Source organism: Chrysochloris asiatica, unplaced genomic scaffold (assembly GCF_000296735.1).
Source record: "Chrysochloris asiatica unplaced genomic scaffold, ChrAsi1.0 scaffold00038, whole genome shotgun sequence".
Lineage (NCBI taxonomy): Eukaryota > Metazoa > Chordata > Mammalia > Afrosoricida > Chrysochloridae > Chrysochloris > Chrysochloris asiatica.
Window position 1 is genome coordinate 6,063,223 of NW_006408556.1, and position 27,382 is coordinate 6,090,604.

A 27,382-nucleotide genomic window follows, 5' to 3' on the forward strand; every position below is an offset into this window, starting at 1 on the left:
CCCTGCCGATGTGCTGACTTGACAAGTGTTCTCAGAGGGGGATGAGATGGAATGGCTGACCTGGGTGAGGGTGCCTCCCTGGGTTTGATCTTTAAGGCCTGCAGTTCTGCAGGGGAAGATGTTTTACAGATGTGTCAAGCTGATGTTGTAATGTGTCCGGGGGAGGAACTGCAGACACGAAGGGTTTGCCAGCTGGGTGTGTGACTATGTGATACTCTGTCTTACGACGACTTCTCTTGTGCTGGAAAACAAGGTGAGGTACTTAATTTTCTGTAATAATATAAAGCTGCATTTTTTTGGATGATTCACTATGCTCATCATTTTCCCCAAGTGCTTTTGGTATATATTTATCAAATGGTATAAGTAAGGGCACTCTTGTGCCCTTTTTATTTATCAGTACTGCTAGATACCTAGCCACCAGGCATGGTTTTGACAAGGAAAAACAAACCATGCCATGGCCTCTGCTTTACAGGTGCAGAAATCAAGTGGCTAGAGCAGGTAGGTGGCTATATCATTGTTACGGGCCCAGAACAGACAGTGATGTGGGAACGTGGGGGGGGGGGGGGAGCGCAGGGGGGGTCCCAGCATGTTCCTGTCCGTCCTTGGAGGAGTCCCTGCTCCTGGCCTTACCGGCTCTTCTCTTTTGCTCTATGAATCTTACGAGCAGCTTACCAAGAGCCTAAGTGGCTTGTTTGTGTGGAGGGTTATAAAGAACAAGGAGCATTCACAGAGCTCAGGGCTGGAAATATTTAGAGCCTCCTCCATGGGCTGTAATGAAACCAGAATGGATGGTACCTGAGGGAATTATTCACTGAAAGAATCAGCTCTTGTATGGATTAGTACAGGAAAAACAAAATTCTCTGTACATATAAAAGTTACACTGCTAAACAATTATGGTTTGAGAGGTTTCAAATCTGGGAGGCAACTTGTGTGCAGTGTTTTGAGCCTTCTGAAGTGTCTTAACCCTGTTGCACCTGGGGAAGTATTAGATGTCAACAAATTCTTTCAAAGCCTCTCAAAGTTTTCTAAAGTTGACCCTTTGAGTTGGCAAAAGAGAGGTTTGCTTACAAGCAGAGCAACTCTTTGAATTATTGAGATTTCTTTTTTGCATTTATTAATCACCCTGTGTTCTTTCCCCACTTCACTCTGTTCCTTCACACTGTGGTGGTGATGGTGGTGTTAAGTTGCGTTGAGTCAGTTCCAACTCACAGCGACCCCATCTAGGTTTCTGAGGAGCAGCTGATAGGTTTGAACTTCTGACCTTGTGGTTCAAACCAACCTTGCAGTCCAGTGCTTATCCTACACTGCCATACCAGGACTCCTTTCCATACCTTAAGTGTCCCTAAAATAACTACCCATTTCAGCTCAGAACTTTGAAAATGAAGACCACCGTGCGCATGTTGAGTTCCTATGCGTCCCCTGGAAGACCTCTGAGCCGTGAACAGCAGTTTAGCAAGTCAGTAAGGAATGGTTATATTGTTGGGTGCCGTTGACTCAGTCTCGACTCTCAGTGACCCCATAGGCTAGACTAGATGTGCCCCATGGGGTTTCCGAGGCTCTAATCTTTATGGAAAAAGATTGCCAGGTCTTTTTGTGCATGGAGCCACTGGCGGCTCAGACTGCCAACGTTTCTGTTAGCATCCAAGCACTAAGCCATTGTACCTCCAGAGTTCCTTAGTAGTAGCTCAGCGGTGTGACACAGAATCATCACCACAGCCAGTAAGGAGGGACTTCAGTGCATGTACTACTTGTTTCACTTAAAGCCTCAGTCCCGAAGAGGGTCACCGTGTTCTCATTGATGGATAGATAGAAGTCAGTCACCTTCATAGGGTGATTGTGACCAGCAGATCGTTACCAGTGATTCAGAGATTTGTGTGTGAGTGTGTTGGAGGGGGCGGGGTGTCTCAGTGCTAGATGGAAGCAGCAGAGGCTTCTCTACCTGACGTGGGTGGGAAAGAGGATCTTTAAGATGAGAAGCAGGTTTAAGGAGTCAATGGTGGGACCACCTAATGAACTCCCCCTCTCCACTGACACAAGCAAAACTGTGGGGCTCTCAAAAGTGCCTTGCCCATAGAGTAGTGTTGACTGAGAGTTGACCTCCACACATAGTTTAGGTTCCTGAGCAAAAATTTGTCTACCCAGAAATCAGCTTTCTGCCGGGAGAAGTTGCTTTGGCACCAGTTGGAAGCATTTATGCCCAAATGTCCTGAGCATTCCAGTAATCAGTGTTGAATGGATACTATACCTGTTCTGGTTTACGAAAAGAGGCAGGGCTAATACCCCTCCTTCACTTTATTTAGGGAAAGTAGGGAGTAAAATACTAATGGTTTGTGGAAACTGTAAGTTTGATGAAATACTCAACAGTCAACAAAGCAGGAGGATTTTGGCTCATTTTTTTCAGTGAAAGGAGGAGTGACATTTGTCTAGTCCTTTTCAGCTTACAAAGTACCCCAGTGTACATTATCTCCTTTAATCTTTACCCAGTCCTTTAAAGCAAGTATTATTAGATACACATTTCACCAGAAAAAGAATGGGCTCAGGAAGTTAGAGCTCAAGCCCAGCTCCTCTGGTTCCACATTATTTTCCTGTGACGTCACAACGTGCAGCCAAAGAACAAAGCTGTGGCTTTAATTGATTGGGGTGTGCCCCCATTTGTGTAGGAGAGTCGAGGGATAAGGATCAGCAGGCCAGAAACTTAAGGATTTGTTTTCAAAACTGTTGTGGGCAGAAATGGAGGAACAAAAAATCTAAACATACAACTTTCATAAAAACCCTTTACTTTCCCGGTCCCTATTTAAGAACTTGTTAAGTGTTAAGGGTAGCTGGAGCACAAGTGTGTCCAGCCATTCTCCCATCTCCACATGTTTCCAGATGTTTGACCAGACGAGCACTGCCCAATTCCAGTTGTGAGTCCCTGGGAGTTTGCATCACTTGTTTTTCAGCTCTCAGTTTTCTGTTTCTTCCAAAATCCAGTGTAGGCTTTGGTGTATAAACAATTATTTTAAAACAAAGTCTCAAGTTACTTAGTGGCAGGTGCTGGCCTCAGTCACTCTGGAATGAGGGTTTGCTGGTTAACCAGTAACTTCGGTAATTCACAACCCAGAGCAAATGTTTGCTTCTCATCTTGCCTAGCAGGAAGAAGACCAAGTTGTGTGTGTGCGGTTTGTTTTTTTTTTTTGAGGTGGGGGTTGAAGCTAGCCACGTGTGTGGCAGCTTGGAGGCAACGGAGACTCTTTTCTTAAATAGTGGGGTCTCAGACGCAAGCTCTCCCAACAATGGTGGGTCTCTCCTGAGTCTGCAGGTTACACACATTAAGTAGCAACACATCACCTAGTGCAGTATGTTGATGGAAGGGAGTACCAGAGATGTGCTTTTAAAATAGTATCTTAGACTATCATACAATTCACAGTAAAAAGTTTTAAAAAAACAATTATTTTTTTTAAATATACTCAAGACAGGATACAATTGAAATCATTTTGAGAAGGAAACGTAAAAAGATACTATAAATTGCAAAAATGTTTGTGAATTATCTCATATAATTTTCATGTACAAAAAAAATTCCCTTTAGTGATAATAGTATTATAGGTGGAGAGTTTCTCTATGTGTGGACTTGTGGATGTTGTGTACTGAACCAGTGCATGCCGGGGCACCCCCAGCCTCCTGATAGCCAGCACAGTCAAACCCACAGAAACCTGTCTGTCCGGGAAGATTGACAGGAGTGCGGTGTGACTTGGAGCGCATAATTGAGGGATTAGAGCTAAATGCATCTGCCATTTTTCTCTCTCTGGAGACCATGGAATGTCCAGACTTTTTCTGAACAGTGGGAAAAACAGTGTTGTATCATTCTGTATCATCTGAAACTGCCGAGATGTGGTGGGCCTGGAACGAGCCACTCCTCCCTGGGAGTCTGTTGGGTAGGAAGGCAGGTGGCTGTCAGACCATGGAAGAACAAACCTCAGCTGCAGCACCGCGTGCAGGAAAGTGTCAAACATACACTGGAGAGCTGGGACCTGTGTTGTGGCTGACTTGGTTTTACCTCATGAATCCTCCCAACAACTCTGTGTCATCCTGCACGGCCAGCTTACATACTATCCCTCTCCTCCCACCTGAGCCTCTCAGAGCACTTCAGCCCCCACTGATCCATGGGAATTGGCGGCAGGAAGAAGCAGAGACATGGAATCCCAGACAGCCTCAGTCTCGTCAGAAGTAACTCCAGGGTTCTTCCCAAGATTTTACACTCAGAAAATGATAGCTGTGGCCTTTTTTCCTTTCCTGTCTCCCATGGGAGGGTCAGTAAGCCCAGTATCACTAGAGGCTGGGGAGAGGACAGGAAAGGTACAGGCTAGCCAGGAACTCCAGCCATCATCGAGGCTGGAGCCTGGGGCAGCTGCAGTTGGTCCCCAGGGAACCAGGGTGTGGTGAGTCTGGACAGACCCGCCAGTCAGACAACTGTCCAAGCATATGTTCAGTGCAGAATGCTGACAGTAATTGTACTACTACAAACTTGTAGACTTCTACAATGGAAAGGGAGTGCGCTGGCTCTGTAGAATAAGCACTGAGCTGCAAACCACAATGTCAGCAGTTCAAGCCCACTAGCTACTACTCAGTGGGAGACAGATGAAGCTTTCTGCTCCCACAAAGATTTATAGTCTTGGAAACCTCATATAGGGTCTCAATGAGTTGGAACTGACTTGATGGCACTTAACCACGTAAAGAATGTATGTAAATAAAAGTTTTATGTAAAGAAACTTTTTTACAATTAAGTATGTGTTATGTACAAATGAAATGGTTTTGAGAGGGAAATGTAAAAAGATCATTCTTAATTATAGAAATAATGTCTGTGAAGTATCCCATAATTTTAATGCACAAGAAAAATTGCTTTAGTAATAATAGTATTTTAGGTTGAGTTTCTCCACGTGTGAACTTGAGAGTGTTGTGTACAGAACCAGTGCATGCCGGGACTGCCAGGCAAGGAGGCTGAAGATGCTTATGGGGATAACCCTGGAGCAAATTAGAAAGTTGGAGGCGGGGATGTTGATAAGGTTGATAAGACCGTTCCTGTACTTGTTACTCTGTGCCTTCCAGTTTTCACTGGTAACTCCGGAGAAATCTAGCCATATCCTGTTAGTGAGGCAGGGCTGTGGGCTCCGTGTGGCTTGTGCTTGCTTGTATTCACAGCTTCTTTTATCCCTATCCTAGCCCTTTGTCCATGTGGCTTCTGGTTGGTGGTTCCTTTGAATTGTCTCTGTTAATACTCTCTCTCTCATGCTTACACTTGGCCCAGAATTCAGAAGTGAGCCTGGGCAACAGCCAACCACACACAACTCAGATGCTCATGCTATTGCCTCACCTGTGGGGTTTTTACATCTCAGGTGGATGGTCATGCCCCTGGGGAGGACTGTAGGCCCCCTTGCTGGCTCCCCCCAGGCCACACCAGTCTTCTTTAATAGTCCAAGCAACTCGAAGCAGCACTCAATGCAAGTGGGATTTAAGCCATTTTTGTGTTCCTGGTTCTTCTTTGTAATAAATACCTCAAGAGGTTTTGAGGACTTGGTTCCAGATCACCACACTAAAGCAAACACTGCAATACTTGTTTCCCAAGTAAATGTTATGTTTATACTGTAGTCTATTACGTGTGCAATGGTGTTATGAAAAAGCTTGCGATGCTGTGAGAATTACCAAACTGTGACAGACACAAAGTAAGCACCTGCTGTTAGAAAAATGGCACCAATAGACTTGCTTCACACAGGTTTTCACAGACCTTCAGTTTGTAAAAAATGCAGTTTCAGAAGTATAATAAAATGAGGTAAGCCTGTACAAACAGCTTTATGTAAATGCATAAATGGGACCTCGTATAGACAGTTGAGCATCCTGTTTTATTTTGATTCCATGCAGTACTCTTCTCCCTTCCTGCCACCCCTGCGTTTTCCCACACTGCCCCTCTTCCTTCCACATTGGGTAAATGTTATATCCTGTTGTATGTCTTAATCATAATCATAAATAAGATTTTTTTCATTTCCAAAAGTGGGGTATTTGTAAGCACTTTATACATCTGCCCCCCCCCCCGTGGTGAGTATATTGTTGTGACTGTATAAAACAAATTGTTTGCCATTTCAATGTTTATTACATGTACAACTCAGTGACAATTGCTTTTATCATGTTGTGTAACCATCATCTTTCCAGATTTTTCCATCACCCTTAATAAACTAAGCAATGATTCCTTCTTTCTACCTTCTTCCACTCCTGATAACCACTAACAGACTTTGGTCTCTATGCATTTATCTATTCTTATATTTCATTTTAATAATCTCATACAATATTTATCCTTACTTCACTCAGCGTCGTATCTGTAAGGTTCATTTATGTTGTTGGGTGTATCAGTACTGCATTTCCCTTTATAGCTAAGTAATAGTCCATTGTATGTACGTACCATATTTGCTTATCCATTCATCTGTATATGGGTATTTAGACATTTTCTACCTTTTGGCTATTGTCAAAGTGCTACAGTGAATATTGATATACAAGTATACAGGTGTGTGTGTGTGTGTGTGTGTGTGTGTGTGTGTGGTGTGACACACACCCAGATACCTGCATATCAATGTGCATTGCTTTTCAGTTCTCTTTGGGGGATATATCCAGGCTGTTTCTGATTTGTTGTTCGGTGCCATCGAGTTGGTTCTGACTCATAGTAACCCTATGCACAACAGAACGAAACCACCAGTCCTGCACCTTATAATCATTAGAGCGCATTGTGTGTCAGTCCATCTCATTGGCAGTCTTCCTGTTTTTCGCTGACCCTCCACTTTACGTAATATGATGTCCTTCTCCAGGGACTGGTCATGGACTTGTTTTAATTCTCTTCAGCTTCAGCCTGAACTTGCATATGAGTAATTGATGGTCTGTTCCACAGTCGGCCCCTAGCCTTGTTTGGGCTGATGATATGGAGCTTTTTCACTGTCTCTTTCTACAGATGTAGTCAGTTGGATTTCTGTGTAGTCTATCTGGTGGTCTATGTGTATAGGTGTCTTTTATATTATTGGAGGAAAAGGTATTTGCAATGAAGTAATTGGTCTTGCAAAATTCTATCAGGCGATCTCCATTGTCATTTGCCACCAAAGCCATAGTTTCCAACTGCTGGTCCTTCCTCTTGGTTTCCAACCTTCACAGTCCAATCACCAGTAATTATCCATACATCTTGATTGCCTATTTGATCCATTTCAGATTGAAGAAATTTGTAGAATTCTTTAGTTTCATCGTTGGCTTTAGTGGTTGGTGCATAAATTTAAATAATTGTGGTATAACTTGTCTTACTTGTTGGCATATGGATATTATCCTATTACAGATAGCATGCTTCAAGATAGGTCTTTAAATGTTCTTTTAATGATGAGTGTGACTCCATTCCTCTTCAATTTGTCATCTCCAGCCTAGTGATTTGTCAGATTCATAATGGTCAATACCAGTCCATTTCAGCTCACTAATGCTTACGATATCAGTGTTTGTGTTCAATTTCATTTTTGGCAACTTGCAATTTTCCTAGATTCATACTTAGTACATTTTATGTTCCAATTATTAATGGATGCTTACAGCTGTTTCTCCTCATTTTGAGCTGCGCCCATCAGCAAATGAGGGCCCCAAAAGCTTTACTCCTCAACTCTACTTTGAGGAGGCAGCTCTTCCCCAGTGCCTTCCAACCTGAGGGGTTCATCTTTCGGCACTATATCATAGAGTAAGTTCCAACCCATAGCGGCCGTACATAGGGTCTCTGAGGCACAGCTGGTGAGCATGAACCTGTGGTTCAAATAAACTTTTCAGCCCAGTGTATTAATCCACAGAACCACACCAGGACTCCATATCTGACAATATGCTGGTGCTAGTCATCATGTTAACATATTCAATATTCTGGTGCTTTCTGACAGTGTTTCATTCTATTCAAAAGGTTTTCAGTGGCTAAACATTTCAATAGTGGTGTGTATCTCCTCCTTACGAGTTTGTCTTAGTCTGGAAGCTCAGCTGAAACCTGTCCACCATGAGTGACCCTGCAGGCATTCCAGATTCACAGCAAAACACAAGCCCTCACAGTGTGATTAACTGACAGATGAGGGGTGGTGTTTTTTATTAGAACTTGTCATTTATATCCTGTGATATTTTAGAATGTCAATATGCCATTTTTTTGCTTACTTTGAATTCCAGTTTATTACTGTACATTCCTCTAAGATGACTGGTTCTGTTAGGCTTTTTAATAAATCAAAACTGATAAGCCTGTAGCCATCATGTTGAAAACAGATATTTCATCAGCCTTGTTTGATTTGTTTTTAGTAATGACTATTATTTTTGTAAAAGTGCTACATTCTTGTTATACAGAATTAAAGACAGTTTGGGTGCTCTTATGAAAGCTCCCCACCCAGAGATAATCACCTTCTCTAGGATTTTTCTAGCTAGAAGGCTAGATGGAAATAGTTTTATTAAAATGGGATCATATAGTCATGCTATTTTAAAAATAAAAGTACTGTCTCTATTTTAACTTTACATTGTGAGTTGGGTGACATTTAACAGAGCAAATCAGTGTTCCATTCAACAATTCATACATGACTTTGTTTCATGTCATTGACTGCAGTTCCCACAATGTAACATCACTTAGCCCACTTCCTCCCTATGCTTCCTGTTTCCATTCCCTTCTAAACTTTGTTCCTGTGTAAATGCTGCCTTTTTTATCTCAATCAGGTCTAATATATAAATCTATTAGAAGAAAAACTGATGTTTCGTCCCCACTCTCACCCCCTAATTATTAGTTCTGAAAAGATCACTGTGAAGATTGAGAAACATCAAGAAACTAGAATTATTTTTTTAATTGGATTTCCTTTTTAGATGGCATGATTCAAGACTCTGAAGATAAGGAAAGAGGAAGACAGGTGTGTTTGGTATTATTGAAATCCATTTAATACTTGCCACTAACCCCTGTCTTTTCTCTTTTATAACTGATGTATCTCTTCTTTCAATAAACATAGACTCTATCCTAACCTTAAGTCAGCTGTCTCCTTCAGTTTGTCCTTATCAGGAACTAATATTTTTTTTTGACTACCTACCATTTTCCATATTCTCAAAAGTAAAATTCTTATTTTGTACCCCCACCAAGAAAAAAGGAGTCCTGATGTAGCGCTGCAGGTTAATGCACTGAGGATTGCTGTGGGTTGGAACTCACTTGATGGCGCTTAACAACTAAGGAAAAAATTACTGAAAACTAAGTTTAAAAAAACAACCACCACCTAGTTAATGTAAGAAAATTAAGAATTAATCTAAAAACCACCTCGCTAAATCTTTTCTTCTCAGCCATTCAGGCACATTGCTGTTAAATGCCATAGAGTTGGTTCCGAAGAGCGGCTGGTGAGTTTGAATTGTCAACCTTGTGGTTCAAACCAACCTTGCAGTCCAGTGCTTATCCTGCAGCACCACACCAGGACTCCTCAAGCATATATATACCTCCCTCCAAAGTGGAAGAGCTAAAAACCTCCATGAAATCCCAGCTCTGGTCTACTAAGAGAATGTCTTGGGAGAGTTCCTTTGACATTTCTAGCACTGGTTTTCTCAGGTCTGAATCAGTGAGGTGAATGCCAGGTTCTGAGGGTCCCCAGAAAGATACCTTGTGATGAGCAGCATTCCATGCGTGAGAGTTTCATTCATACTCCATTTCACCAGGCTCTTTCCCCTCTAAGGGTTAGCTGTTTCTGCTCCTAACTGTGGACAGGTCTGCCCTTAAAATCATCTCGTGCTAGAGCTGAACCAAACCCAAAAAGATTTTTGGATTTTCTATAAAGAGGCAAAGAAATGAGGAGGCTGCAACCTGTAGTGATCAAACTAGGCGTAGAAGAACTTGCCCAGTGCTCTTGACCCTCCGGTTCTCTAAGTGTAAAGAAATAGCTGTTTCTACTACCTAGTTTCCCTCCTTATCCCAGTCCCATCCTGAGCCCCCAATAGAGACCCCCTACAGGATATCCACTGCCCTCACAACTTCACCAAACTCAACCTCCATCCTCCTTGCTGATTCTAGCATTGACGGCTTTTCTTGTCTTTCTGGCCTGGGTTTGGGGGACAAACACAGAACACATTCTTTTCAATGACCCATCATCAGCTCCTTTAGGGAGCTGGACCCTTCAGCGTCTTATCAGAAGTCTTCTGTGTCTCCATTGCCCTTTGATTCCCTAAGGCCACTCACATGGTTGGAAATGGTCATAATGTCTCTCAACAGATCCCTTCCTGAGGACAAAATTCTATGAGGATGTGCAGCCCCGACTGTATACTCAGTAGGCCTTGGAGAGAATGTGTCTTGGTCCTCAACCACCCCTAGCCCTGCCTACCTCTCAGTGCCTAGCAGCTCTTCCCCCTGCCATTATCCAGGCATCTGAAGTCTAGCTTTGTTCAGATGTTTGGCTTTGGACCTTGGTGGGTAACAAAAAGGAAATATGATCCCTACCCTCTGAAGCTTTATAATCTTATAATGCAAGTGTAAGGTGCATTCTTAAAACTAAGCATTTGGGAATAAGTTGCTCTCTGAGAATTAAACCATAAATCAATACAAAATAGTTCAGAACAGAGAGACTGCAAAGTCACCTGAAGAAATGGTTTCCAGAGTTGACTGTAACCAGAATGAAAACAAAACAGAAACATGAATGTCAAAACTGCTCATAATAGGGGGAGGGTGCTCACCAATGGAAGCCCAGAAAAGGGAACAATCAGAAGGCAAGACTGGCTGTGCCCATGTGGACAGGGAGACAGCGCTCCCTAGGAAGTGTCCAGTTACCTGCCAGGCCTCCCCGCAGGCCAGCAGTGGCTGACTCCAGTCAATTAGCCTTCAGCACCTCCGGCTCGCCAACCCATCACATGAGCTGACTTCCCGTGCGATGCGCCTCCAGGAGAGAACTGTGCGGCAATTTCTGGCATGGATGTGTGTCAGTCTCTTGGGAGGTGCTGTGTGGAGCCAGCGTTTCTGGGTCTCTGGGAAAGTTATCTTGTGAGACCAGGGACTGGGCCTGAGCTGGGCTGATCATCCCTTCCCCAGGTCCCCTGCCTTGCTGACCCCATGCATTCTAACTCTAACCTCCAGAACTGTGAGACAATAAGTATTTCTCATTTTGTGGTACTTTGTTATAGCAGTCCTACAAAACTAAAGCAGGGAGAAAGATAGGAATTCCAGGATGAAGGGATAATGGTTTACGTAAAAAAATAAAGGTACAATAGGAATGCAAGATGTCAACAGGAGACAGAATGTGCAGTGGGGAGGAAGTATAGGAGAACTCTTAATTTTTGTACAATTTTTCTATAAGCCTAAAACTCAAAAATAGGATTGTGTGTGTAGAAGGTGGAAGAAGATTGACTTTTGGTAGACAGAGGGTGTTAGGAAACATAGGGAAGGGCCATATTGTGGGAGCTTGGGGTCCCTTGGTGGTGCAAGTGGTTAATGCACTTGGCTGCTAGCCAAAAAGTTGGAGGCTCAATCCACCCAGAGGCACCTTGGAAGAAAGGCCTGGTGATCTACTTAAAAAAAAAAAAAATCAGCTGTGAGCAAATAGCATGTTTAGAGCTTCGATTCTATCTTTTAGATCATTGCATAGTGGCTGGGGGTCTTGAAAGTTGCAAGCAGCTATCCAAAGTACAATAGGTTTTTGTTCACCTAGAGCAACAGTCAGGAGCAGAAGGAGAACATGGAATGTGTGGCTAATTGCTTCCATCAACAACTGCCTCCTTTGTTATGAGTCCAGGAAAAGTGGATAGTGCCCGGCTCCCACCACTGACCACCCTTTGTCTGTCAGTCCATCACACTGTGGTGCTTGCATGTTGCTGTGATGCTGGAAGCTATGCCAGTGGTATTTTTAATACCAACAGGGTCATCCATGGGGGACAGGCTTCAGTGGAGCTTCTAGACTACGATAGACTAGGAAGGACAAACGGACTACTGAATGTTTGGCCACTGAAAACCTTATGAGTAGCAGCAGGCCATTGTCAGGTGTTGTGCTGGAAGCTGAGCCTCTCAGGTTGGAAGGCACTTAAAATGGGACTGGGGAAGAGTTGCCTACTCAAAGGAGAGTTGACCATGATGGTGTGAATGGAGTAAAGCCTTCAAGATCTTCATTTGTGGATGGAGCACAACTCAAAATGAGGAGAAACTGCTGCTACAAACACCACTAATTGGAACACGGAATGTACAAAATTATGAATCTAAGAAAATTAGAAGTCAAAAGTGAAATGAGATGGATAAATATTGATATCCTAGGCATTTGTGAGCTGAAATGGACTGGTTGGTATTGGCCATTTCTAATCTGACAACCATATGGTTTGCTAGTTGGGGAATGACAATTTCAAAAGGAATGGCATAGCATTCATCATCAAAGGGAACATTTAAAGACCTACTTTGAAACACAGGAATAGAAAGTTTCATCTTTCTCCCACGAAACGGTTGGTAGTTTTGAACTGCTGACCTTGAGGTTAGCAGCCCAACTCATAACCATTATGTTAACAGAGCTCCTTTGGTAAAGTGGAGGGTCAGAGAAAATGAGGAAGACCCTAATGAGATGGATTCACACAGTGGCAGCAGCAGTGGGCTCAAGTATGGCAACGATTGAGAGATTGGCCCAGAACAGGCAGTGTTTCACTCTGTGCATGGGGTCGCTGAGCCCGTACTGACATGACAGCACCTAACAACAGACAGCATCATTACTGAACATGTTGATCACGTGTCTATAGAAGAATCCTGATCACAAGGGGGTGTCGATGTAGAATAAAATTACAAATTATCATGGACTCCAGACTTCCTGGAACCATGAAACTATTGCCCTGGGATAATCTAAAAATATTTCTTGAAGTCTTCTTAAAATCAAATAATAGTTCAACTAGTAAAAACCATTTTCCTTGAACTGAGAACTGTATGTATGCAATCAACCTAACAACAGTAACTTGAAATCTTGGGGGGCAGTGAATTTCTGTTAATGGGAGACATAACTCAAAAAAGGCAGCTAAGAATGGTTGCATATATAACTCAAAGAATATACTCAGCATCACCAAATGTTAATGTAAAAACTAATTGGTCTATGTTTTTCTGCATATATTCTGAAAAACAAAATTTTTAATAAGTTGTAAAAATCCTATGGAACAGTTGCATTCTGACAATGAATGTACTGTATTACTCAATACGGCCCTTCTAGCTGTATATAGTCTTTTTTAACACCCACCCAGTGACTGGGTGGGACTGTGCCAATGAGGTGCTCATAGCACAGCAAGGAGATCTGGTATCTTGCTATTATAAACAAGGTGCACAGTGCCCTTGTGGGGGCTGTCAAGTGCCATAGAGCCAGTTCTGACTCACAGCGATCCTGTACAGGGTTTCCAAGGAGTGGCTGGTGGGTTTGAACCACTAACTTTGCAGTTAGCAGTCCAATGCTTTATTCAACAGCTCCACACCTGGAACCATACAAATAAAGTGCATGCACCCCTAAAGAGGGTGTTGATCAGTTTTGCCATCCCACTAGGTATAAAATGAGCCATTCCAGAGGCAGAAAGGGGGACCCTCACAACCACCAATTGTTGAATGGGAACCTAAACTGTAAATCCTCACCCAAAACACCATCATTAAAAAATATAAATAAACCAAATTAAATTGCTTCTACTTAGTTGTTAGGAGATTTATGTGCCTCCCATCTGACTTGGATCCTATCACTAGGCGGTCAGAATCTAAAACACAGAATTCTCTGTACAGGGAAGAAAGGCTTCCCAGAGTGTCCTTGAGTGCAAATAGTGTAGGTTCCAGCTGAGTACACTCCCTCAGAACTCAGGCCTGTCTCACCAGGTGACCTCAATCCTTGATGGCTCCCTTCCCTGGGGATACCCCCCAACACTCAGCACCATCTTCCAGGGAAGGCTGTGTGGAGAGAGGACCTTGAAACTGCTTCAAGGAACATAAACTAGAAAGGGTTTCATGTACAAGTGATACCTTTAGTTTGAGGGAGAGCTGACAGGAAGGGGACTAGGGAGTATTTGGGGCTACAATAATAACAGAAGGCAAGAATGCAGCTAAGAACACAGTAAGGCAGAGGCAAGGAGGACACCACCAACTAGGAAAGTGCAGAGCATTTAGGGTCCGGGCAGTTAGAGATGTTTCTTGTCTTCTTGAGACACCCCATCATGCCTGATTCTTCACATTACCATGTTCCACCAATTCTGGCAGGACTCTGGGAGAGGTTAAGACCTGCCCAGCTGGTCAATGCTGAGGTATAGACCTCGCTTCCGGAGCTTTCTCCAAACCAAGCAAGGGCCAAAGGAAAGAGAGAAACCAGGGGACAATACTTAGATTCAAGAGGAGAAAGGGAGATCTCCTCTAAGAAAGATCTGAAAAGACTAGGAGGGTGGTGTCCAGGTGAGGGGCAGCCCTGGGGTGCAGGGTGAGAGGCATACATGGGGCAGACGTGAGGAACACTCTCTACTGCATGACTCCCTGATTCAGCATGGTGTATGGTCAGCATTTTTTGATAGATTCACTTCTATCCAAACACCTGTTATCAGGGACGCTTGTCTGTCCTTCACAATATTTCAACTGAAAACCATCTCTTGCTGCCCCTAGTGTGGTGTTCCCTGTAACAACTTTGAGCACACTCCTTAGTGACTCCACCATTGTTACCCCATCAGGCTACTCTGCGCTGCCCCTTTTGTTTCCATGAGAACATAGAATGTGGTCAAGTAGCAATCTGGCCAGACCCTGACCCTTCAATTCTAACAAAGACCAGCTGGGCTACACTGGTGAGACAAATCATATCCAGAATAAAAGGGGAGAAAAACCTAGTGCCAAAAGGTGAGTGATTCAGAGTTGTTCAGAAGACCTCAGGGTACCTAACAACAGAACGTTTAACCTTGGGAAGTGACAGTAAATTACTACTGGCTCCCTTATCCCCACGCCCACACCAGGCTTCCAGACCCTTACTTCATACCCCAATCCCCCAGGTTATAGGCTGTTCCCCCTTCTGGATTCTGTAGGCTGCAACAGTGAGGAGGGACTGTAAGTTTTAACTAGGTGGAGTGAGGTGAGGCTGGAAAGAGAAAATTTGAGTCGAGAAAAATGGCAGGGCTTGTCCATGGGATCCATCTCACAGATCTAACTGCCCGTGTCCAGGAACACCCATCCCTCTCCTGAGCCTCAATGAGCCCACCAGGTGTGGGAACCAAGTCTGCACCCCAGGTTCCCTTCCCTGTCCATGCAGCGGTCTTTTTCCAACAGGTCCCTGGGTGGGGGTGGGGGGTGGGATAGATGGGCAATTGGGGGTTTTCTCTGGAGTTAAGGCTGCCTGGAGTCAAATCTAGCTCTGACACTAACTAGCTGTGTGATCTTGGGCAATTTATTAATCTCTCTGGGCCTCAGCTCTTTAAGACACATTCCCTCCCCCCAATGGATCTGGTAATGTAGTGGTTACGAATCGGGCTGCTAACTTCAAGGTCAGCAGTTGGAAACTACCAGCTGTTCCGTGGGACAAAGATGAGGCTTTCTGCTCCCGTAAAGATTTACAGCCTCAGAATCCCTGTGCAGGGTCGCTGAGTCGAAACCGACTCCACAGTACTTAACAACAAATGGGTCCCTGGGTTGTATGAGTGGTTTTCTCTCGACTGCTAACCAAAAGGTTTGTGGTTCAAATCCATCCAGCAATGCTGTGGAAAAACTACCTGGTTATGTGTTTCTGTAGATTACAGCCAATACAACCCAATGGAGTTCAATTTGCCTTGAGTTGGATTTGACTTGATGTCAACTGGGGGTTTTGTTTGTGCCTAAACTCATGAATCTGTTAAACTAAGAATAGTATCCATCCCATAAACCAAAACTGGTTGCCATGGAGTTGATTCTGACTCATGGTGACCTCATGAGTGTGAGCGGGCACCTGTGCTCCACAGGGTGTTAAAGGGCTGGTTTTTGGGAAGCAGATTGCCAGGGTTTTCTTCCAGGTGCCTCTCAGTGAACTCAAACCACCAACCTTTCGGTCAGCAGCTGAACTCATTGACCATGTATACCAGCTAGCAACTCTACCAATCTCATTTTGATTAGTGCTTAAGCCATCGAGTTGGCTCTGATTCATAGCGACCCTGTATAGATAGGGTTTTTGAGGAGAGGCTGGTGAGTTTGAACCACTGACCTTGCAGTTTAAACCAACCTTTTAGTTCAGTGCTTATCTTATAACGCCACACCAGGATTCCACCTATCTCACAGAGGTGTTAAATTTGTTGTTGTTGGTAAGTGCCTTTGAGTCACTTGTACAGCATTTCCAGAGGTGTTAAATAAGTTGATATAAGGAAAGTGCCTAGCGAAGTGTCTGCCCCATGTGGTGAGCACCTTATAGGTAAGTGTTTGTTAAATAAATGGGATTTGCTGCTAGGCCAGTCAGTTTTGGAGTCTCAGTTCTTCCACTTACTTGACCGGCAACATCAGAGAAATCATTTGACCTTTCTGTGCCTCTGTTTCTTGAGACCCGTCTCCAAGACTTGTCTTGAGGAGTAAACAGGCGTGGAAAAGGCTCTGCGCGCGGTGGAGGAATGTGCTCATGTGGCGCTTGCTCTCTGGCCGGGTTCTGCAGTTAGTGCAAGCTCCAGGGGCTCCAGTTAGGTCTTCCTTTCTCCCCTCCCAGCCCTCTTCCCCTCTCAGGGAAACCAGGCTCCTCCCTCTCTGTCTCCCCAGCCCCAGAAATGCACCTCTGCCTGGGTGGCCTCCCCAGCCCACATCCCTGGTATCACTTGAACCAGTGACCTTGCCCCACAGGAGAGGTATGTGTCTCCCCTTTCAGCTGTGAGCCCCGCAAGCCAAGACTGGTCCTCCCCTGAGAAAAAAAAAAGCCAAGCCAGCTCTTTATTTCTCTGCTGCAGCATAAGGTCTTGTCAGCATTCCCACCTGTAATAATAATAATAGTGAATAGAGCATTTACCATCTGACTCGACGGCTTTTACCCACACCACCACCACCACAGGCACTAGTCAAGAGGCCTTGGTGGTGTGGCAAGTTAAGCTACCACGAGGCTGGTGATTCAAACTCATTGCTCCCATCAAGAGTCACAGTCTCAGGAACTGTAAGCAGCCGTTCTGCTCTGTCCTATAGGGTCCCTGTGAGTCAGAATTGACTGGATGGCAGTAGGTCGGTAGGACTGGGTTGTAGGCACAATTTTGGAGAGCTATGGTTTGCACAAGTGGGTAGAGTACTCAACTACAAACATAGAAGTTGGCAGTTCAAAGCCCCATAGAGGTAACTCCAAGGAAAGGCCTGTGATCTGCTTCCAAATAAAAAAATTCACAGCCTTGAAAACCCTATGGGGCCACCATGAGTAGGTACTAGTCCAGTCCTAATTCATTTAATGCCCATTCCATACCATGAGGTAGATTCTAAGCCCTAATTTGCAGATGAGGAAACTGAGGCAGTGAACAGGGGAATAACTTTCTCAAGGCCACCTAGCCTCTAAGCCCACCTCTCTTCTTCAACAACACTGTGTTTCCTGTTGGGTCTCCTGCACTGAACCAGCTGCTCCATGATTGTGGGGGCCCCATCTGTCTTAGTCACTCACCTTAGCTTTCTAAATCTTTTGTTGATTAATGACTGCTGCCCACTGTGCCAAGCCTACAAAGCGTTTTCCCTGTCATGTTAAGTTCTGTCGAGTCAGTTCTGTGGCACAGGAGTAATGTTGGGCTAATGCACTGGACTGCAAAGCTATTTGAACTGCAAGGTCGATGGTTCAAGCTCACCAGCTGCTCCTTGGAACTCCTACACAGGGTTACTAGGGGTCAGAACCAACTCAATGGCACATAACAACAACAACATAGGGTTTCTGAGGAACAGCTAGTGAGCTTGAATTGCCGAGCTTGCGGTTCAAACCTACCTTGTGATCCACAGCATTAACCCGCAGTGCCACATTGTTGTTGTTGTTAAGTGCCATCGAGTTGATTCTGACCCATAGCGACCCTGTATAGGGTTTCCAAGGAGCAGCTGGTGAGCTTGAACCACCAACCTTGCAGTTCAAATGACTTTGCAGTCTGATGCATTAGCACACAACGCCACACCAGGACTCCGCAGTCCCACATAGAGGGGTGTAATTGGAGGTCACTGAGGTGACCACATCAGGGCAGCCAGCAGTGCCAGTGCCTGGTTATGTCCAGGAGCTGTCTGAGAACTATTCCTTCCACTCACTTCACTCCTGAGGCCGGCATCTCCCGGGGAAGTCTCCCGATTTCAGTTTTCAGCCTATATTGTCAGCTTCATTTGCTCAGCATCTTGGACAGTGGTCTGGGCTGGGGGTCTAATCTGGTCTCTCTTCACCTCTCTGATTTTTCTATAAATAGCTTCTCCTTCTCCAACAGAGTGACCCTCTTCAACACCCTGCTCAGTGCTAGCCTTCAGTTCTTTCTTCTGATTTTTCAGCGACCTATTTATTTCCTTAATCATTTTTCCAGCTTTTCCTAATTATTTTAAACAAAGTTATTTGAAAGTCTTTGCCTGATTGTTCTACTATCTCAAGTTTGAGAATAATAAACCCTCCGGTTTCTGGTGTGTGATGTCTCTTGCTCATGGTGACTCAATTCCTCAGGTGAATTTTCTAACAGTGAGCTAAAAGTTAGAGGCATTTTTCTCATAGATGGCCCAAGTGGCCTGTGTTAAGAAAAACTCTCTTCAGACAGGATTTTGCTTTTGTCCTGCTGAGATTCTCCAGTCTGGACCAATCTAAAAATTCTTAAGTTGCTTTGTTTTCACCTGGAGATCCGGGCATGGGGCAGGTTTTCTTGCCGTCTTTCAAGGTTAGTAGGTGGATTTTTCTAAGTCTTGTTCTCTGAGGGTGCAGGCTTCAAGGATCTTAGCTGAACTACAGAGTTTTTCCTGCCTCTGTTGCTGCCTGCATGGTCATTGTAATGTCCATGGCCCATAGCCTCTTTACTTTCCAAAACCAAGCCACTAGGGCCCCTGCTGAATCAGCTCACCTACCCTCCCTGTTCCATCTTGATTTCAGTGAATAGACACATTATATGCTATTTAGATGATATTTTCTACATATTCAGATCGGGAAAGGGTATTGCATTCCTTTCTAAACAAGCACGTCAAACACATGTATTCACAGAAGGTACACAGAAGCTGAAGATCTAGTTCATTTCAGGATGCAGCTGGAGTGGAAACAGCTTGGCCTCCCTTCCCATAAGCAGGGGCCCTACCACCCCACCAGGCCGGGACCCAGCATGGGCACATAGGTGGCTGTTGTCTATACTGTGCTAGGAACCACACTAGGTCTTTACACACTTTGTAGTTGGGTCAAGTTGATTCCAACTCACAGCAACCCCACGTGCTGCAGATCAGAACTACCTTGTCGGGTTTGCGAGACTCTGAATGGAAACCGAGGCTGGCCTTTGCTTCCACGGTACTGCAAACAGCTAGCTGAAAGGTTGACAGTTCAAATCTACCCAGATGTGCCTCCAAAGACAGGGCTGGAGATCTGCTTCCAAAAGGTCCCAGCCTACTCTGCACACTTGGGTTACCATGAGTCAGCTTCAACTCAATAACAACTAACAGCAACACAGCCCTGTGAGGTCGCTTCGAGCACTGTTACTGATGCGAATTTGAGAAAACTGCTAGAATCACAATTAGCAAGAGGCAGAACCAGGATCCAGACTTAGGCTGGGCCCAACCTTTTGCCATGTACATCTTGTCTTCCTCCCTCCTCCTGCCCAGTCCTCCGGTGGCAGGATCCATGTAGTTTCCTTTATCTGTCCTAGCAACCAGGTAGTGTGGTCTGTGTGCAATCAGCCACCGTTCTGCAGAGGATATGACCTGTGGTTTTGCCCCTCAAGGACCACTCTGCAACTCAGAAGGGATTGTGGCATTCACATAGCACTTCGCCTAAGTCCTCGCTACCGAGAGAACATCGACTCGTGCCAAGGACTGTTCAAGGGGAGATGAATGCTGGGAGTGGATTCCACTCTGGTCAGGACCCAAGACACCCAGCCCTCTCCAAGACACTGAGTGAGCCAGACCAGGCCTCTAAACACAGCCCCTCCCGCCCCACCCGAGCCAGGGTGGTGCTTGTACAGAAAGGCCTTTAAACCCAGCTGCCAGACCCCTGGAAGGGAGAGGCAGGGAGGACTGGCCACCATGCACAGCTCCCACAGTCTTCTGCTGCCCCCGCAGCTGCTGCTGCTCCTGCTAGCCACCACAGACCCCGCTGGAGCCCTCACGGAAGAAGACAAACGTTTGATAGTGGATGCACACAACTCATATCGTGCCCAGACGAACCCGCCGGCCGCCAACATGCTAAAGATGGTGAGTGCAGCTGAAATTGGAGGGGTGCTGGGCAGGGCCTCCCCACTTTTCCTACCACCCTATGCCCTGTGCTGAAAAAACTCTTTGAGAGTCTCATTCCTCTAGTCAGTGACAGAGTCCCTGACATTGCCTAATTCACAGTTCTCTGCAAGTAGCTCCATACAGATGAGAAAAATGAAGCTCAAAGGGACCACACAGTGGGTAAAGCCAGGCCCGGAAACCCCAGCTTCCTACTCCAATGACCCACTCCCTCCCCAGCACTTCTAAAATGCATGTGCCCCTGGGATGGCAAATGGCAATGGATGCGTTTGGGCATCTGGGGCAGGTGGGAGGTACTAAGGAGGCAGATGAGAATGGAAATAAAGCAGAGAGGACACTGGGTCACAGAGCTCACATTCTGTCCCTTCATCTGTTTGACCCTCAGTTTCTTATCTGTAAAATGGGAGTAGGAATTAGAGCTAATTGCATGAGTATCAACATGGAGCTCTGAGGTGGTCCAAATGTCAGATGAGCACAGCTGCTAACTAAAAGATCGGAGGTCCAAGCCAACCCAGATATGCCTCAGAAGAAAGTCTTGGTCATCTACTTCCAAAAACTCAGCCAGTGAAAATCCCATGGACCCAAGTTCTACTGTGACATACATGGTTTTACCAGAAGACAGAATCCACTCATGGAAACTATGGGGTTTATGTGTGGGTATCAATATGGATGGACTGAATGTTACAATCTCAAAAAGTATTCATAGTTGGGGATATTTACATGCAGTTGTAGAACATGCAAAAAGGACTATTTGTATGCTGGGAAGAGACACCTGCAAATGTAAATGTACAGGTGACTGAAACCAGATTCCAGCCAGTGGTTGATTACTTGTGTGTCAGGGGGAGAGGTATTTAATGGCAGGGGCAAAAGGTGAGATTCAATTGCACCAAAAAACAAACCAAAAAATTCCATTGGTTTAACTCATAGTGACTCTATACGACAGAGCTCCCACTCAACTGCACTTAAAGTGGGTGATGGGTCTACAGCTGTTTATATTCAGGATTAGGCCTCACCCTTTTTCTCCCTTCTCTGAGGGGTAGACTGACCCACCCCTTCCAGCCATCTCAAGTGGCCTGGGAGATTGGTGGGCAGCATGAGAAACCCTGTAACTGATGCCCGAGACCAAGTTCTTACCTGGAGAACATGGCAGTAAGCCGGGGGGCCCGAGATCCACAGTGCAACCTCAGCTCTGTCAATCTAAGTGACTCTGGGTTAGCTCTTTTACCCTCAAGGACCTTTGTTTCTTGATCTGTAACTTAGAGCTGGATGCACACAGCATCACCATTCACAGCTCTCATGTCCTTGGCAACCAGGAATTGCAGACAAAAAATCAGGAGGCCCTTGTAAGGCCTGGGACTCATTGCTGGACCTCAGTTTCCCCATTGTATGATCCCCGAGGCCCTTATGTCTTTCTGGCTGAGGCTGGAGGCTATGTAGGCTGGGTTCTGGGTTGAAGTCTGCCTGTGAGCAGAAGTGGACCTGGAGGATGGAGCACTGTTCTGAGAAGCAGTTCAGACAGTGAGGTTGCTGCCCGGTGGAAGGTGATCTGAGGAGAGCGTGAAGGTAAGGCTGGGCTGGGTCACCAGCCACAGAATACTTTGGAGGCAGGACTCAGAGGTGCAGTGAGACACTTTAGTCAGATGGTATGGGTTTAAATCTTAGTTTTGCCACTTACCTAAGTGACTTTGGCCAAGTTACTTAACCTCTCTGTGCCTCAGATTCCTCATCTGTAAAATGAGAATGATAATTAAATGAATGAAAATGTATAAAGCCCTTAGAACAGTGCCTGCCACACAGTAAATGTTCAATAGGTGCTTGATTAACTAAAGAGGGAATGGATGCAAGGGTGAGGCAGCTGGGGGTCGTCACTGACTCTTCCCTGTCTCTCAGCCTCTGTATGTAATCGTCACCAGTTTGACCCCCAAGAAGGCTGATTTCCTTAAGCTCTCCCTCTCACCTATCCTTTCAGACTTTCATTTTTGCCCCCAGAAACTTCTAAGATAGCCCATACGTGCTCCCCAGCCTCTGGCCTCTGATGCTCGAATGACTGCTCCAACACATGGGCTTGATCCTGCTCACAACCCTTCAGTGACTCCCACTGACTCCGTCCATTTCTGGATAAAGCTCCAGTCCCTAGCTGAGAAGGCTCTGTGAGCTCTGGCCCCTGCCCCCTTCTCCAACTTCCTTTCTTGCTCACCTTTTCCTTCAGTAAGACAGCTGTCTTTTCCACAACCAAGTGTTGTTTCTCACCTCCATGCCTTGGCTTTTATAGCATTTTCTGTCTCCCCCCTGCTCCACCTGGCTAACACTTCATCTTTTAAGATGTAGATTAGGGTCTCCTTTCCCATCCCAAAGTTAGGCTAAATGGCCCTTCTTGGTGACTGTATGAGCAGCTTGAAAAGGCAGTGTTCAGTATTACAATGAAATGTACAAAGACCTGGAGTTAGAAAACCCAAAGAAAAGAACACATTCAGCGTTTCTCCAGCTGAGAGAGCTGAAGAAAAACTTTAAGCCTTGCCTTACAATATTGAAGGAGTCCATGAGCAAAATATTGAATGACACAGGAAGCATCAAAAGAAGACAGAAAGAACATATAGAGCTTCTGTACAAAAAGAGTTAGCCAACGTTCAACCATTTCAAGAGGATGCAAATGCTTTCAACTGTGTGGACCATGACAAGCGATGGATAACATTGCAATGAGTGGGTGTTCCAGAACACTTAATTATACTCATGAGAAACCGGTACATAGACCAAGAGGCAGCCCTGTGAACAGAACAAAGGGATACTGAATGATTTAAAATCAGGGAAGGTGTGGGCTAGGGTTGTATCCTTTCACTATACTTTTTCAATCTGTGTGCTGAGCACATAATCTGAGAAACCGGATCATATGAAGAATGTGGCATCAAGATTGGAGCGTCATCAATAACCTGAAATGTGCAGATGACACCACATTGCTTGCTGAAAGCCAACAGGACCTGAAATACTTACTGATGTGAAAATCCAAGACTATAGCCTACAATATGGATTGCACCTCACAACTGGACTAATAAATAACATCACGGTAAATGGAGAAAAGACTGAAGTTGTCCAAGGCTTCAATTTGCATGGCTCTGTAATCAGTGCTCATGGAAGCAGCAGTGAAGAAATCAAATGAGCTTTTCAGCGTTGTTAGGGCACGAGAAGGGTACGGCATGCGCAGAAGAGCTCTCGGGCTCCGTAGCAGGGCTCTTCAAGATGCAACACAGGTTGAGTTGTGAAGATGTATAAAGGTCGTCATGATACATGTTTTCCAAAAGTTGTATAAGGGTGGCTATGAAAAAACCACTAGAACAACAAATGCATCTTACAAGTAGAGCCAAAAATTACATCCTATAGGTAGCTGGTGGTGAATGTTCAAGTTGTTTACCATAGGTATTTTAGAATGCGTCATCACCTCAAGTGTGGTATACAACATTTTGAAAGGAGAAATGAAGAGGTGGTTATGAAGACATGAATAGGAGCAAGTGAAGAAAATCTTTTGATACTGACAGCCGTATTTCACAATGATTATGTAGAAAATACGTGTTTAGGTAATATTTGATTTGCTGAGTGTTAAAGTTGTTTTTAAAAATATATCTCATCTTTAAAACAGCTTCATTCTTAGAGTCACAAGTCAGACCCGTTTATATGTACTTTCAGGACATTATGTTCTTATCAGTAATGAGCTCATTTGTGGGTGGTGATTCTCTTCAGAACCTACTCTTGGACCTGAAAAAAGTTCATTGGAATATTCTAATCCCATAATGCTAAATACCAATGGAAGTGTGCATTATGGGTAAAGGTTTTCCTTCTGTAACTTATGTACTTAGAATTATAATATTTAAGCATTCTGGTTTTCAAAATTAGCTTTACCTTCTGAAAACTCAAATAGCTATTAGGTATTGTTCAGTAAATACTTGTTGAATGAATGAGTACAGAATGCAATAGTGAATGCCTTGTAGAGAGTGGGGGAGAGCTGTCCATCTTTATGAGTAAGCTCTGCAAACTTCAAAAGAATGAAAACACGGTAATATCTTGTTAATACAATGGCAGTTTTGTAATGACACTGTGCTTTTAAATGAGGATATTATTAAAGATTTTAAGAGTGAAAACAAAAGAAGTCAAATGGCATATTGCATTAGACAAATCTGCTGCACAAGACTTCTTGAAAGTGTTCAGGAGCCAAGATGTCAGTTTGAGGATTAAGGTGCATTGACCCAAGTCATGATATTTTCAATAGCCTCATATGCATGTGAAAGTTGGACAGTGAATAAGGAAGCCCCAAGAAGACTCAATGCACTTGAATTATGGTATTGGAGAAGAATATTGAAAGTACTACGGACAGCTAGAGGAACAAATTAACCTGTATTGGAAGACAGTACAGACAGAATGTTCTTAGACGTGAAGATGGTGAGACTGCATCTCTCATACTTCAGACATGTTGTCAGAAGGGACCAGTCCCTGGTAAAGTGGAGGGTCAGCAAATAAGAGGAAGACCCTCAATGAGATGAACTGACATGGTGGCAGCAACATAACAATTATGAGGATAGCGCAGAACTAACTGGGTAATGTTACATTCTGTTGGGTCACTAGGCATCAGAACCGACTCAATGGCACCTAACAACAACCATGATCCCCTTTGCATATTTATTGGTACAGTTTCCACATGGTGGCCCAAATACCTATGGCAATGTAAACTTGGGCTTCTTCATTTTTGCTGCCACCCTAGGGCTGACATAATTAATGCCCAGGACTGTTGAAGGAATGAATGGACTTGTTTTGAGACTGTGAGCATGCAGTGAATGCGGGTAGGTGCAATGACTATTGCACAGGGGCTCTGCTAATCCTTAACACTGGAGGGATGACTGATGGTGGGACTTGAGGCATCTAGTCAGAAGGAAATGACAGCTGTGTTCTGTAAGGAACACTGCTTTAGGTGTCTCAGCCAGCCATAGTTGGCAAATATGTGGTGAATACCTACTGTGTGCTCCACTGTGCCAGCCCATGGGAATACATCCCTGCCCCTAACCTGAAGGCTTGCAAGTCCTCCTAGAAACCCTGACCTGGTCCCCAGCACCTTGCTCCTTCCTCACTCCCAATCTCCCAGAGTTTGAGGGATTCTCAAGGGCCAATGATTGGGGACAAAAACATCCAGAGAGGGAAGGGGCTCACCTGAGGTCATATCAGTGGGGCTGATCCTAGCAAAGTGCTCCCACCCCGGCCCCAGGCCGCTGTTCCTGAGAGCCTTGAGTTAGTGGGGAGTGGGTGTGGCCACACACACCCCTCCTCCTCAAGGTCACCCAAACTCTTGGCACTTTATGGGCCATCTGGCTCTTGCAACAGGCTTGGCCCCCAGAGGGTGGAGTGAGAGTTGTCGCTGGGCCATCCATTTCCAGGAGAGGCCAAGGACAAGGTTTAATAGGATCCAGGCCTGCCGCATCAGTCCTTTGGGTATGATGATTTGGTAATCCCTGCCTCCCACCCACACTCCAGCCTGTTCTCCCAGATGGAGACACAGAACCTCAGAGGCCCTCTAACCTAGAATACACCCCATCATCATCTCTGGAGTCCTGGTGTAGCGCTGTGGGTTAATGTGCTGGACTGCAAAGTCGGTTTGAACCACAAAGTCAGTGGTTCAAGGTTACCAGTCATTCCTTGAATACCCTGTACAGGGTCACTATGGGTCGGAAATGATTCGACAGCACTTAACAACATCATCATCATCTCTGAGGTCCCCACTACAGCTATTTGGGTGACCAAGGCTCCAAAAATAGGTCCCTCAATGAGTGTCATACAGAGATATTCACTATTCTTGAAGAAGGGGATTGTTGGTTGTCAAGAGTTGGAGTTATGTAGGAATGACACTTGAGAGGGACACGCTGAAGCAGGTAAAGGCAAGAAGGCTGGGTTGTACCAAGGGGTAGAGGGACTAGGTAAGGGTGTTGGCTCCTCAAGTCAGATAGATGAGAGCAGAAACAGCCAAATAAACAACCCATCCTTTGAATATCTCATTGAACATCTTGTGGTTTTCAGAGCCCACTCAGGCAGCCCCTAAGAGGTGTCCCTGGGGGTAGGTAGAGGCATCACTGTCTAAATTGAATTATATATAATAACTTTAATAACTATTAAATTATAATGAATATAGTAACTCTGTCAAACATCATCTCATTTAATTTTCCCACCCCACTAGAGTCCAGAAAAGTTAGGCAATCTGCCCCAAATCACACCACTGATGAATGGTTCCAAGTTAGGTTCACTCCACTCATGGGGGTGGCACCCTCTCACCTCTCCAATGAAACCCACCTGCTTAGGTCATGACCAACAATCACCCAGCTGGAGGTGGAGGGTGAGATATCTCCAGCTTCCCCAAAACACTGCCAGCGAGTCGATTCTGACTCAGTACATAAACTGCTCCTTAGGGTTTCCAAGACTGAGCATCTTTACGGAGTAGATGGTGGGTTTGAACCACTGACTTTGTGTTTAGCAGCCCAACACTTATCCCACTGTGCCATCAGGGCTTCCTCCAGGTTCCAGAGGCCCCAAAGGGCCCTCAGTGTTGTGCTTTGATGCCCCTAGAATCTGTGGGTACCCTCATCATTGTTTCCCACCTCTCTCTACTTCTCTCTCCTTCTCAACGTGTATCCTGTAGATGTGGGATGAAGACCTGGCGGTGTTCGCCAAAGCCTATGCAGAGCATTGTGTGTGGGCCCACAACCCAAATCGCGGGTGGCGCGGCGAGAACCTGTTCGCCATCACGGGCGATAGCATGGACGTGCAGATGGCTGTGGCAGAGTGGCACCGGGAGAGCGATTACTATAACTTCACCACAGGTGCCTGCCAATCTGGACAGATGTGTGGCCACTACACACAGGTGCACAGCCGGCTGGGTGGGTCTGGGCGGGGCCATGAGGGCAGGGGTGGGGCCTGAGCCAGAGAGCTCAAGTAGAAGCCTGGGTGGGGCAGGGCCGTAGGGGCATGGGCTTGGCGTGTGTGTGTTTGGGGGGGGGGGGGGGGGGG

General features: G+C 45.2%; 1 protein-coding gene across 1 annotated transcript in view; it reads left to right on the forward strand.

The window, feature by feature from the left end:
* Window positions 1-20,140: 20,140 nt before the first annotated feature.
* PI16 (peptidase inhibitor 16) overlaps window positions 20,141-27,382 on the forward strand; it is an 18,183-nt gene continuing 10,941 nt past the window's right edge. Inside the window, exons 1-2 of the mRNA XM_006860575.1 lie at window positions 20,141-20,308; window positions 27,015-27,236. Coding sequence (XP_006860637.1) covers window positions 20,141-20,308; window positions 27,015-27,236 — 390 coding nt within the window. The remainder of the gene's footprint in view (window positions 20,309-27,014; window positions 27,237-27,382) is intronic.